The following is a 15,308-nucleotide window of genomic DNA, read 5'->3' as shown; positions in this document are numbered from 1 at the left end:
TGCCGCGGTCGTGATTGATAGTGGCATTTAAGGTGTTAAACGGGCGGAGTCAAAGTGAACTTTGATTCCGCTCATTGCAGGGAGGTGTCGGCTGCGTGTAACAGCCATCACCCGCTGTGTATGGAGCGAGCTCAGCCCGTGAGCTTGCTCCATACTTCCCCTTAACCCTCATCACGTACAGTTACGTGCTTTTGCGTGAAAGGGTTAATACCTCATTGATAGCATGCCAAGGCGTGTAAGTGCGTGTATTTCGGTGTGTGGTGCTCATACTTGAAACTGAATAAATCAAAATGTTTTAAATATATTGGTACCATTTTTTTTTTATAATTTGCATATCATTAACATGTCTATCAATCCTGTGATTTCCACAATTCCAAAACTTTTCCTTCTTGGTGTTGCAATGTCAATATTGAGGAGTGTAAGTCTGCACAGATATTGGCTCGGTGACTGGCTCATGCAGCTTTATGTGTCTTCCCCAATTTTGTACAACTGGAGGCTGGACCATTGTATTAATCAAGCACTTTAACCTCTTCTGTCACCCCTAGTTTGTAAAGTCTTGCGAGCAGGGCCCTCACTTCTTTTATTTGAATTGTTAATTAGTTGTCAATTTATCATGTCAGATTTTGTTTGAACGTGTACCCTCTGTATAGTAAAGTGCTGGGAAATATGTTGGTGCTATATAAATAAAGATTATAATTTTTATTCATGAATTGAGTAACAGAGTTGTTCTAAGGCTTCGTTCACATCTGCATTCAGGTTTATCCTGGGTTTTTCTCCATCATAGGAGCAGAACAGCGAAAAAACTAAGCCTCCAGATCCATCTCATAACGGAAACCTACGGTGCCTGACAGAACCCATTGACTTTAATGGGTTCTATCAGGTTTCTGTCATGATATCTGTTCTTTTGCTGGACAAAATAGTGCAGCATGCTGCACTATTTTGTCTGGCAACAATGACAGAATCTGCAACAGAGGCCTCTAACAGAGCCTCCAACGTAGATATGAACAGAGCCTCCAACGTAGATATGAACAGAGCCTCAAAGTTTGCATATTTCTTACAATAAAGTTTTTGAATTAATTTCTCAAGAAATGAGTCAAGGTTAAGAAAGGTAACTTAGTATTATGCAGTGTCTTTAATTTATTCTGATGTCCTACTTTAGACAGATTAAAAGATCTTCTCAGTGTTAGCAAGAAATTGGCTAAGAACATACATTTAAACTGTAAGGGGCTCCTTCATAAAATATTCTCATTCATCTCATTACAGATAAATAAGGCACTTTACTATGAAACACTGGTCCTGATATCAAACACAAAAAAGTTGAAACATCAAATAGAGGAAAACTCTTGCACTGTTTAATAAAATTAAACTTTCTCTCTCTCTCTCTCTCTCTCTCTCTCTCTCTATATATATATATATATATATATATATATATATATATATGTATATATATATATATATATATATATATATATATATATATATATATATACACATATATATGTGTGTATATATATATATATATATATATATATATATTTATATATACAGGGTCGATTCCAGCTTTTCTGCTGCCTGAGGCGAAGATTTAAATGGTGCCCCCGGTTCTTGATTAACATCCCCCTGGCTGTTCTACATCACTAGCAGCCTCCTCCAACTCCTGGGGATGCATCATTGCCTTGTACTCCCCTGGCAGGCGCAGTGCAAAAAACATACGTGGATGTTTGGAAATATTGCCAGGTGAACTATTACCGCATGGTGGCAGTTCAAGGGGTTAAAACTACCTGACAGGTTCCCACTAAATATACAATGAATTGAAAACAATTCCATCTGCTCTGCAATTTTGTTATTAAAAATATATCCTATATGATTCCAGCTCCAGAACAAAGCTCATTCATATATACGGCATGAGAGCCAAGCTCATTACATAAATACAGTACCACAACAAAGCTCAGTACATAAATACAGCACCAGAACAAAGCTCAGTATATAAATACAGCACCAGAACAAAGCTCAGTACATAAATACAACACCAGAACCAAGCTCAGTACATAAATACAGCACCAGAACAAAGCTCAGTACATAGATACAGCACCAGAACAAAGTTCAGTATATAAATACAGTGAGAGAACCCATCTCAGTACATATATACAGTACCAAAACCAAGCTCAGTACATACATACAGCACCAGAACCAAGCTCAGTGTCACATTGGGTATGTGGACCCACTCGGCCATACCGCCTTGACGGTATGGCAACTGGCCAACAGGACACAGGTCACAGTCAATAGTTCGTATAGTGTACCTGTGGTAGCTCAGACAGTAGCAAGGCAGGCTTGGCCGGGACTAGGCAGCAGGCAGGCACCAGGCGTGGAACACAGCACAGCACGACTCCAGCTCAACACGGCACTTGACCAGTATAGCGCAGGATACAGGTTACAGGTAGCAGGAACAGGAAACACTGGGAACTGGAAAACACTTAGGAGACCATTTGCATAGACATACTAGGATAACGACAACAAGGCTCAGGCAAAATAGGAAGTGGCAGAGCCCTTCTTATAGTCCAGGGTGCTCTAGAAGCAATCAGCTCAATCTCACACCAGTGTGCACTCCAAGGCTGACTTAGCTCGCGAGCGCACCCTGGTGGTCACTGTGGAAAAGGACGGCCGCATGTGCAGACATCTCTGAAGAGAAGGGCGTAGACCGGATGGAAGGAGTTCGTGGTCAGCGACCACAGACGTTACACTCAGTACATATATACAGTGCCGGAACAAAGCTCAGTACATATACACAGAACTAGAACCAAGCTCTCTACATAAATACAACACCAGAACAAAGCTCTATACATAAATACAGCACCAGAACCAAGCTCAGTATATATATATATATATATATATATATATACTGCTCAATACAGCTCAATTTATTGCAAACCCCGCCGTATAGATTTGTATGGCATAAAACTGCAGCTCACAACATGGCCCGAACAATAGTAGGGATATGCTGGGAGTTGCATATAGCCCCCCTGTAGATAGTGCCCCACATATAAACCTCCTGTAAATAGTGCTCCACATATAGCCCCCTGTAGATAGAGCCTCACATATAGCCCCCTGTAGATAGTGCCCCACATATAGCCCACCCTGTACATAGTGCCCCACATATAGTCTACCTGTAGATAGTGCCCCACGTATAGCCCCCTGTAGATAGTGCCCCACATATAGCCCCCCTTAGATAGTGTCCCACATATAACCCCCTGTAGATAGTGCCCACATAAAGCCTCCTGTAGATAGTGCCCCACATATAGTCCCCCTGTAGATAGTGCCCCACATATAGCCCCACAGTAGATAGTGCCCCACATATAGCCCCCTGTATATAGTGCTTCATATATTGCCGCCTGTAGATAGTGTCCCACATATAGCCCTCTGTTGATAGTGCCACACATATAGCCCCTTTGTAGATAGTGTCCACCATATAGCCCCCTGTAATTAGTCCCCCACATATTGCCCCCTGTAGATAATGCCCAACATATGGCCCCCTGTAGATAGTGCCCCACATATAGCCCAGTAGATATTGCCCCCTGTAGATAGTACCCCACATATAATCCGCCTGTAGATAGTGCTCCACATAAAGCCCCCCTGTAGATAGTGCCCCACATTACCCCCCCCTGTAGATAGTGCCCCACATATAGCCCCCTGTAGATAGTGCCCCATATATAGCCCCCCTGTAGATAGTGCCCCACATATAGTGTCCCCTGTAGATAGTGCCCACATATAGACCCCTTTAAGATAGTGCCCCACATATAGCCCCCCTGTAGATAGCGCCCCGAATATAGCCCCCTCTGTATATAGTGCCCCACATATACCCCTCCGCTAAATAGTACCCCCTGTCGATAGAGCCCTCTATAGATAATGCCACTCACACGTTTAAGAGAAAAAAAATAATGTATAATAAAATTATTATTAGTTACTTCTACTCCTCTAATACTCTGATCCTTTTAAATATCCCTCATTAAGGTTTATTTTTAGAATAAGATGTACAGAAAGCATTGAGGGTTGGATTTATATTTCAATCATTCGTGTACTGTTAGCGATCAGTGTCATAAACCAGATTATCATGCCAGATATTATTCAGTGATTCTAATATAAATACAAGTCTTAGTTAACCTCCCTTTGTAAAGAAAAATGTAATCTTCGCTCTTAAAGTAACAACACATACAGGCATGACAGTGCCATAAAGTACCCCATAAAATTAAGACATGAGTAAAATAAAACTAAACTTAAACTAGGTCTAAACTAACCCTACACAGGCTTGGAAAGATAAGGAAGAGGAGAAGAAAGGTGACAGGGAAGAGAAGATTCTTTTTTCTATCAACTATTCGCTAGCTTACTCTATTGATTGGCTAACTGTCTATCTATCCACAAGCATGCTAAAAAAAATACGCATTTTTGCACGAAAACTTCATAATGAGTGCCTCCTCAGTAATATTATTAGAGTAGTGCATAGATTGCCACGGCGCTTCTGTGGCACATTAATGTGTCAACTGGCAGAGCAACAGCACTGGTGTAAAGCCGGTGTTTTAAAGCCCTATCCCCCACATGATATTTGCCTGGTCTTCTTTAGTTGGATTCTATTGAGATGCCTTACCTTCATTGGGAACAAATAGGCATTGTGTTGTCTGTTGCTCTATGGCCTATAAAAGTATCAATGTACCTGTCCCAAACCTGTGCAGGATGAGAGACCAGATAGTTTACTTAGCATTTGAAGGCAAATGTAGCCAAATTCATACAGGCCTTTAAAACATTGAATATGTCAAGAGCTGAGCAAATTCCTCAAAATTAGTTTCGGGTTCTATTTATTCAAATTGGCCATCTGATTTGATTCTGTCCAAATAAATTATAATCAAGAGATAATAAATCAAAAGTACCTCGATTGCCTGAAAACTCATGTGTCTGATGCTCTGATCCTTGTACAGGAGTATGCTGGAACTTGTTGGCTCCCACTCCTATAACTTATCAGAGAGTAATGTGGTAGACCTTACTTTATCTGATAATATTGTGGAGGCTGTGCATAAATTCCTGCAGCCTATAGGAGAGGTGGATAAGAACAATTTAAACCTGGATTTAATTTTTCAAGGACCTCAGGGACTGTTTCTATACATACCCTTATTTTCATGATCGTTTTCCCTCATTTAAAATATTATGGTTGTTATCCTATTTTTTTACTTCTAAAAAGTTAAATGGATACTTACTTTTGAAACATCTTATGCTTTTCTAATAGTATACCTGATATAGATGAAAATTATAATTTACTTACCGTTAAAATGTATTTGTTTTAAACATGCAAATTCTGTGTAAAGTTACTGCTGTCCACCCCTTATTGTTAAGAAAAATCTGTCCCTAGTTACAGATCTACTACAGAAGGTGGGGGTGTGGATCTTCATTGCCTGCAAATACAAATCTATGGAGGAGGGAGGGGGAGCAGTAGAAGGGAGCAGAGAGAAAAAGGGACACAGACACGCTGCCCATAAGAATATAAGGAGAGGGGAGGGAGAGCATGAGGAGGGAGAAGAGAGAGAATGAGTCACAGACATGCTGTCCATATAATTCTAAAGAGAGGGGAGGAGGAAACAGGAGCAGAGTGAGAAAGATATCGTAGAATGTGCTGCAGCTTCGTGGTAAGTGTTACTGTCTCACCCCAGTGCTGGATTCTCAGCTACACTGCTCATTACTGCTGTATAATGTCCTCCATGCTGCTGCAACTTCTCTATATGAGGTATATAGATATAGGAGAACAAGATTCTCCTTATCTGTGTGTACCGTGTATAGAAGATATGATAGACGTTAGGCTCCACCCACAAGCTCAAACACAACTGATAATTAGAGATACAGCCTGCAGAGGGAAAAACTTCTAAAAAGAATACAAATCATATAATGGCCATTAATAGTTTTATTCCACATGTACACACACATAACAGCTTATTCTGAAAAGTCATCTCAAAAGTTACGTGCTTTTTAACTCCTTGACGCATTATCACATACATGTACGTGATAAGCATCATAGAAGAGTAGGGAGCACACTCACGGGCTGTGCCCGCTCCATAGTTAGCAAGTGTCAGCTGTGTATTACAGCTGACACCCAAAACTAACGGCCAGGGGCAGCGATCGTGCTGTTCCTGGCCGTTTTACCCCTTAAATGCTGTGGTAAAGACCACAGCATCTGAGGCGTTAAAAAGAGGGGGGTGCCGACATCTCATCGGCACCATTACAATGTGATGGGTGGGTGCCGATGGTTGTCATGGCAGCCCAGGGGCCTAATGTCTGCCTCTGTTATGCCGTGCCTCTGGCACAGCATAACAGAAGCCTGTACAATACATTAGCATTGCATTGTATTGTACCAGCGATCTAACAATCACTGGTTCAAGTCCCCTAGGAGGACTAATAAGATGTGTAAAGAAAATGTTTTTATAATGATTTTAGTAGTGAAAAAAATATATAAAAAATTAAAAAAAAACTTTTCCCATTTTTCCCATGTAAAAATAAAAAAATAAACAAAATTGGTATAGCTGCGTCCAAAAAAGTCTGAACTATTACAATATATCATTATTTAACTGTAAAAATTTAATAAAAAAGGGTTCAAAAAGTCAAATGTACCAAAAAATCGTACCAATAAAAACTACAGCCCATCCTACAAAAAATAAGCCCTCATACTGCTCAACCTACGGAAAAATGAAAAAGTTATGGCTCTCAGAATGTGGTGAAACTAATTTTTTTTTAACAAAAAGTTTTTTTTTTTTTTTAAAGTAGTAAAATATTAAAAAAAACTATATAAATTTGTTAACACCGTAGTCGTATTGAGCCGCAGAATAAAGTTGGAATTGCAGTTTTTTCAAATTTCAGCCCACAAAGAATTTCTTTCAGTTTCTCTGTACCTTATACTGTACTTTAAATGGTGCCATTAGAAACTACAACTCCTCCCACAAAAAAAATAATCCCTCACTCCACAAAACAAAAAAGTTATGGCTATTGGAAGGAGGGGAGTGAAAAACGAAAATGGAAAATAAAAAAATGGCTCAGTTCTTAAGGGGTTAAACAAATTAAACATTTCTTCAATGATCATGTATGCACACAAAACTAGTAAGGGCAAGTGTTAACTATTTTAGTAAATCGTTGATTGTGAACCTATTGTTAGTATATAATCACTGTAACATTGCACAATATATTCTTAAGTTGTTAAAAAGCATCTTTGAGAAAGATTATTTAGAGCCACATTCCCAATGCAAGACAATAATTGCACTACAGTACTTCAGAGTTCAGAGATGATGCTGGTTATATCAGTATTAATGACTATTGAAAGCAGATTTCAATGAAGTTATCAAGAACGCTCAAGCAGGTTTTACCTCCCTATTACGCGGTTATAGTTACTTCACACAAATCTTCTAGAAAAGAAGTTCATTGCCTGGCAGCAATGCTAGCAGAGCTCAAAATATCACCCACTAAGCCTAATACCTCAAACTCAAGCTGTCTCCTGGAAATATATTTAGGGATTGTGCTTTGCTGTCTTAAAATGAATCTGGCCAAAAAATAATTTTAAATTTTTCCGCAAACTGGCCCAATGCCTAGTTTTACTATAACAGCTGATTGTATTGACATAAATCTGAATGACCCCATACCATAAATCTAAGCATTGGCTTTCCGTCTAATTCCATAATAGGAATGACAGATAACTGGCAGCTTTATTCAACCCAAATCCACCTCTAGTAAGACTGGTATAAACATGCTGTCCTGTACATAAGGCCCAACATTAAACATAAATAACAAAAAGTCAGTGCTGAAGCAGAAATCTGTAAATTATGTTTCGTTTCAGGGGCAAACACAAGATTTTTAGGCTGAGGGTTTCCAAGCTTGTCAGTGCCCACAGTGAAGATGGCAAAATGCCCACCATTATACAGACTGTCGAGGAATTAACCAACTATTGATAACCCTGGTTAACACCTAATTATCCTGGTGGTTTGGGATCATATAGGGGTTAGTAGAGGACAATTAGAGCAGGAAAATGTACCTACAATTTAATTCGATTTTGTCTAAGTCTAAAATGCTTTATAGGAGTCAGAGCCCTGTTTTTCTGACACACGGCTCCACATCCTATTTCCCCTTATTCAGCCATAGAGTTACAGAACAGTATAAAATTTTGTTTTTCTGCACCCATCAGTAGGGGGAGCTTACTGCTTTGGAATTAATTCAGCTCCCATTGAGCACTATACTAAAGCCATATGCACTGAACTCTTCTTAGTGGCATCAGAAAGATTTTTGCCGTTTTCTCATGAATAATTTAGATGGGGGGCTTTTTAAAAAAAAACAAAAAAACTTTTGTTATTCTTCCACCTCTACTTGCTTTCTCTTTTTTTTAAATCTTAACCTTATCTTAAAATAGTCACCAATTAGTGGCGGGAAACAGCTAGAATGTTTAACATACTGCTTCCGAAAGTAGCTAAAGGGAACCTGTCTTCACATTGACTATACTGTGGATGACTAGAAGAAAATGATGAGAACAAATGGGCACTACATAGGGTGAGTACGTCCCGATTGGAGAAATAGATTTTTTTGCCGAGAGATTATTGAGGTTCACATTTTAGCGTTGCCTGGATAGATACAACACTATTGCAGAGTTTATAAGTTGGGAAGGATTCTGCCGATGTTGTTTCCCTAGGGCATCAGGTGCCAAGCTCAACAGGGATCTGTAGAGAATAGAGGAAGAGGGAACCAGATCTGGAATTCACAGCAGAAAAGAAACACATTCCAGGTACATGACTTTCAGGACAGTGTTAAAATTTGCTGCTCTTTAATGTACAAATAAAAAGTCTCCAAATATAACGCATTTCGGGGATTCATTGCCACTATTTCAAGTACATGAGACAGTATACAGAAAGAAGTTACAGTGCTATTTAAATGCCTAAAAATGGTTCCAGTAAATAAAAAAACCAACAGAGACATGTGTATAAAAATTTTAATACTGATGCACAAAAGTAGTTGTGATGGTAATACATATAATGTAGGTTTATTAGTGGGTAAAGAGGGAAATGTGAATGTTTATGCAGCTGATATAATATGACATATAATATCACAACCTGATATATCTCTCCTTAAACACAGTGGAATACATTGCTCCCACACCCTGACGGCCGCACAGCATGCTAATTTAGTCCTGGCATTTCTCTTTGTACCATTAACAGATTATCAGGGGGCTCAATCTGTCCTTATTTTTTTATTGCATTTTATTAATCTTAATATTTGTAATATTTCAGTAGTGAAGGTTGTGGAAAGACAATGACATATTGCTTATTACTTCCATTTTTATGTCACCGTTTTTCTAGCTGTAAGGTGATAAAGGGTCAGGATTCAGCATGAAAAAACATAGGAGTCCACGTCGGACCCACCTATCACTTTTTAATCACTCGGTTGTGTATATATATATATATATATATATATATATATATAATATATATATATATATATATATATATATAGACATATATTTATTTATAATGTAAAGTTGATTTTCTGAATAATTTTTGAAAATAAATGAACTATATTATTGGTCAGTTTAAGAAAGCCAGTCCAGAACCTTGTTAATGTTACCTATTCCCTTTTAACAGGAGCTGGAGGATGGTCTCCTCGTATGTCCAGTAAGTACCAATGGCTTCAGATCGACCTAGGACAAAGGACTGAAATTACAGCTATTGCCACACAAGGCAAATATGGAAGTTCAGACTGGGTAACAAGCTATCTTCTGTTATACAGCGACACTGGGAGGAACTGGAAGCAATATCATCAAGAGGAAGGCATTTGGGTACGTTTTCTTAATAATAAAAAGCAAGTAATTTCAATAACTATATCAATATTTCAAAAGTTGATATTCCCATAAACTGCAACACAATTTCATGATTTAATAATCTTCCCGCCTCCCTGTGAAATAGCAGACTGAACAAATACATTTCACATTCACTTATTTTGGTGATCTATATATATACTGTATGTGAAATGATACTTATATTTTAAGGGGCTTTGCTTGAAGAGTGACATAAAATAAAAGTAATTGAGAATGTTTCCTTCACTTAGCTTAAGATCATAAAATTTACACTAGGATAGGATTTATATTAATGTGAAGCTGTTTTATGATCTAAACAAGTGCAGCTAGTATATTGTACTTTTATAATACTTTGTGGGTCTTTCGATAAAAAGCATGCACAGAACAGGAAACTTTCAATGTGGCTCCAGAAAACCAGTACATTCATAAACGACCAGCAATATATTACATTCATGTCACTTTCACGTTAGAGCTGGGCTTTGTTCACACTTATATTTGTTCTCTACTACCAGGTTTAATTGTTTGTTCTATGGTCAGTATAGAGTAGCATGCTGTGTTATTCTATCAGTAAATAAAATGTTAAGACCTGATGGACCTATTATACAGGGGGCCATTTATATGGATACACCTAAATAAAATGGGAATGGTGGGTGATATTAACTTCCTGTTTGTGGCACATTAGTATATGGGAGGGGGGAAACTTTTCAAGCTGGGTGTTGACCATGGCGGCCATTTTGAAGTCGGCCATTTTGTATCCAACTTTAGTTTTTTCAATGGGAAGAGGGTCATGTGACACATAAAACTTATCGAGAATTTCACAAGAAAAACAATGGTGTGCTTGGTTTTAACGTTACTTTATTCTTTCATGAGTTATTTACAAGTTTCTGACCACTTATAAAATGTGTTCAAAGTGCTGCCCATTGTGTTGGATTGTCAATGCAACCCTCTTCTCCCACTCTTCACACACTGATAGCAACACCGCAGAAGAAATGCCTCCCGATCTGACCCCCTTAGACTTTTATCTTTGGGGTCATCTGAAGGCAATTGTCTATGCTGTGACGATACGAGATGTGCAGCAACTGACACTACGGATACTGGAAGCCTGTGCTAGCATTTCTTCTGCGGTGTTGCTATCAGTGTGTGAAGAGTGGGAGAAGAGGGTTGCATTGACAATCCAACACAATGGGCAGCACTTTGAACACATTTTATAAGTGGTCAGGAACTAGTAAATAACTCATGAAAGAATAAAGTAACGTTAAAACCAAGCACACCATTGTTTTTCTTGTGAAATTCTCGATAAGTTTGATGTGTCACATGACCCTCTTCCCATTGAAAACACTAAAGTTGGATACAAAATGTCCGACTTCAAAATGGCCACCATGGTCAACACCCAGCTTGAAAAGTTTCCCCCCTCCCATATACTAATGTGCCACAAACAGGAAGTTAATATCACCAACCATTCCCATTTTATTTAGGTGTATCCATATAAATGGCCCACCATGTAGATCAATGGGGGAACAAATGGATCATGATGATTGGTCAAATTGATTATAATAGATCATAACTGGTATATCAGATTGTAAAATGAAAGCCATGACATCAGTGTGAACAAAGCCTAAGACCACTCAGACCAGACTTAGAATTATAAGAAGCTATGGTATTAAGAATTATGGTGGTCTATCTTTTATGTATCTATTATGGTGGTTCTATCTTAGTGTACTTCCAGTATATGAAGAAAACAAAATCAGGCAGGCCATGCTTCTTTATTAAAATTGAATATGCTACGCTTTTTTGTACGGCAAAGACGACAGAATCTGTGACGGAGGACCAAAACGGATCCTCCAATGCAGATGGGTACAGACCCTAATACAGGGAAAGACAAATGTTTGCTTTTTTTTTTTTTTAACAAACATGTTTTAGGAATTCCCTAAATGAAAACAGCATCCTCTCAAAATGCTGTGGGACTGCAGCGGAGAATAATCCAATGTGTAAGTACGCATTCTTAACTTCCCATTTAGGCTAGGTTCACAGTATATCTGTGGATTATGTTTGTTGCACTGTATATGTCAGGAAATGCCCCCGGAGTATACATCTAACGTGCCTATAGACTTCACCTGGCATACAGTATAATGTACTGTATTGAAAAGTGCAATAATCTTTGCTTTCAATACAACTGTATACAAAAAACAGTATACCGTGTGTATACTGTATATATATATATATATATATATATATATATATATATATATATATATATATATATATATATATATATATAGATGAGCAATCACGAATGGGGAGTGACGACAAACCCACTCGGTCCGATCACACAGAAGAGCTGCTGTAGCACGAATTTCTGAAAAAGTTAATGCTGGCTATGATAGAAAGGTGTCAGAATACACACTGCATTGTAGCTCATGCTGTTTTGGGCTGCGTAGCAGAACGGTCAGAGTGCCCATGCTGACCCTAGTCCATCACCACAAGTGCCTACAATTGGTACGCTTTATCCCATGTGACCGCTGCAGCCAATCACAGGCTGCAGCGGTCACATGGGATGAAACGTCATTCCAGCAGGAAGGCAGAGGGACGCGTCGCCATGGCTACGGATAAGTATGAAACTTTTTTTCTTACATGCAGATCTCCGCAGAGGACATTCCAGATGAAAAAACGCACCACAATTTGGTGCGGTTTTTTGGCTGGAATTCTCTGATGCGCCATGGGCAGATACACTGTGTGCTTTTACGCAGAGTATCCACCCTATACATACCCTCACAATGAAGTTAACGGAGTACAAATTGGACACCTGATACAAATGCTCTATCAGCTGAGCATTTCTTTCCACACATTAGGGTAAGACTACTGCGTTTTGCCGCTATTTTGCAAAAAAAAATTACTGCAAAAAATGCAATATGTTGCCAGTGGGAGAATAAACCCTAACAACTTAAGGGGTTCACATGTCTAAAAAGAAATACCCTATGGGAATACAGACTATATGACACACATGCAAACACGCAGCCAACTGTGTAAGGGCACATTTAGACGTGGCGGAATTGCTGTTAAATTCTGCTGCGATCAGTCCGCAGTGGAATTCTGCAGCAGTCGTTTTTTACATTTCTTTCTATACAATTTTTGGAAACTTAGTTCAGACGTTTTAGAAAATAACTGTGTGGAAATTAGGCTGCGGTGAAGAATTTTCCCTCCGCAGCATGCTCATTACATTGCGGAGAAGAAGCGGAATTTCACTGCGTATTTCAGCCTTTGCAATGCAAAAACTGAAATCTGTGGCAACTCCGCTGTGATATCTGCAATGTCTGAATTTCCTGTCAAATATGCAAATGTTGGTGCAGATTCGTTACGTAATTGCCCCGAATCTGCACCAACATTTGCAGCGGAAAAATTGCCCACGTCTGAACATGGCCTAACACACTTTATGCAGTCTACTAGCATTGATTTACTGTACCTATAGGTTCTGTAAAGGTGGCAAATATTACTGTAGGTCACAGTATCATAAATGGACCATCGTTAATACAATAATGACCATTTTCAAGCATCTAAAAAACAAAAGTATACTTAAGTATTGTAAGACTGATTGGAAATGTTGATTCTGTAATGTTGATTGTTGCTATTACTATCTATCATACTATCAAAACTATGCAAAATGAGCACCCTTGTGCTACCAGACACTGTTATGCTGCTTATTAAAATTAAAATGTTTCCAAGTTACTTAGAATTGCTGCACTCTGGAGATCTAGTACAATATATAGACATAGCAATCTCATTAACATCATGGTGCGATACTTTAATATAAAACAACACAAGATGTTACTAATGGAAGATGCATTTAATTTTGAAACTCAGTGGGCCTTGTTTATAAAAAACGATTGAAGATTTAGTAGAGGCGTTGTGTATAGATGTTTGCTTTGTTTTTTTAAAGATGCAATAGACAAAAGACAGCTGGAATCTTGCTTTGTTTTTATGGGAGGTTCTTTCACTTCTCCTAAACTGGATTTTATAAATAACCCAATTAAAACACATTGTCATTTTGAGACAACCCCTGTCCGTATGACTTACTAGGACATATGGATGTCCTAGAGGGAGGTCCTCCACTCAGGATACCCCTTTACAAGCCAGAGCGAGAACTGCTAACAAACAGCAGCTCTTACAGAATCAAACATCCATAGATTACATGGTCAGCTATTCATTTCAATGGCCGCATGTAATACTTAATTTCCCCTGCAGTGGACCATGAAAGGAAAATGTATAGCCAAAGGCAACTTCCATTGGCAAAATCAGTTATTTGCTGGGGTTTAAGAAACCTTTAAGTTGTCTGTCAGCACTTTAAGACCCCCAAACTTCTAAGACCACTGGATAGCTAAGGTGTAAAGCAGTATAAACATACCTAAAAATGTGTTCTTTCTTACCTTTTCTTATCTTGACATATCCTTAGATGTGTGGCGCAAGATGACCAGCTTTAAATAAAAAAACAATTTGATTTTGCGATAGTTTCACACTAAATGTCTATGATATATGTGTCTGTGCATTGCTGCCAAGTGGTTGGGATGTGAATTGCAGCCAGTCAAGGGTTTTTCTAGTATATTGCGATATTGTATTGGAATGGTTTCATAAGACATTGTATGTTGCCAATGTTAGTTCCTGTATAACTTGTAAAAAGTAGTTATAGTCCACCATGCGATGTATGCAAATCAGGAAGTATCTTGCATTGTGAGCTGTAAACCCTCACTTAACCCTCACCTCTGCTGTTGACTGATGACTCTACCCTCCTCTGGAGAGAATGGCGTCTGACGCAGAGGAGCAGAAGTGCCATCAATCAACACTGCTGCAGTGTAAGCAGAACATTATGGCTGCTTGTACATGTGCAGGTTTTGATCAGGCTTTTTAAAGCAGTTTTTACAAGCTATGCAAGGACTAACATTGACAACAAAATGCTTTCCACCTTAGCTATCTAGCGATCATAGCAGTTTGGGGAGTTAAAGATTGCTGACAGACTCTCTTTAACTGTAGCCTTCAGCTAATTACCACATGTTTTCAATATAAAACTGGTTATTATTGTGAGGCAAGACCATTCATTTACTCTGATTTAGTCCACTAGGGGGTGCCATGTTAAAATGACATGGTATTTATTTGGAGGTGAAGGGCGGTACAACATCTGAATCTTGCTGGCACAATTAAGCCATGCTCCCCTTTTCACACCCATTTTGGTCTAAGCCATGCCCCTTGTCGGGCGAGGTTCAAAAACTGTCAAGATTAAGTCATAAATGTGGTGCAGGGCATCAACCTGAGCCAGAATTCTATTGCGTTTTGAATAATAAATCTTCCCCATTGTTTACATTCAGAGGCTGAAGACTTATGCTGACATTGTTCAAGAGAGAGATAGAATTTTTTTTTTATTCATAATACAATGAATACATTTTATTTACAGAAGACTGGA

General features: G+C 38.7%; 1 protein-coding gene across 1 annotated transcript in view; it reads left to right on the top strand.

The window, feature by feature from the left end:
• Positions 1-15,308, top strand: part of CNTNAP4 (contactin associated protein family member 4) — a 334,655-nt gene that overhangs the window by 134,551 nt on the left and 184,796 nt on the right. The window contains exon 3 of the mRNA XM_075828837.1: positions 9,648-9,841. Coding sequence (XP_075684952.1) covers positions 9,648-9,841 — 194 coding nt within the window. The remainder of the gene's footprint in view (positions 1-9,647; positions 9,842-15,308) is intronic.

Source organism: Rhinoderma darwinii, chromosome 1, assembly GCF_050947455.1.
Source record: "Rhinoderma darwinii isolate aRhiDar2 chromosome 1, aRhiDar2.hap1, whole genome shotgun sequence".
Lineage (NCBI taxonomy): Eukaryota > Metazoa > Chordata > Amphibia > Anura > Rhinodermatidae > Rhinoderma > Rhinoderma darwinii.
This window is presented reverse-complemented; position numbering and strand designations above follow the sequence as displayed.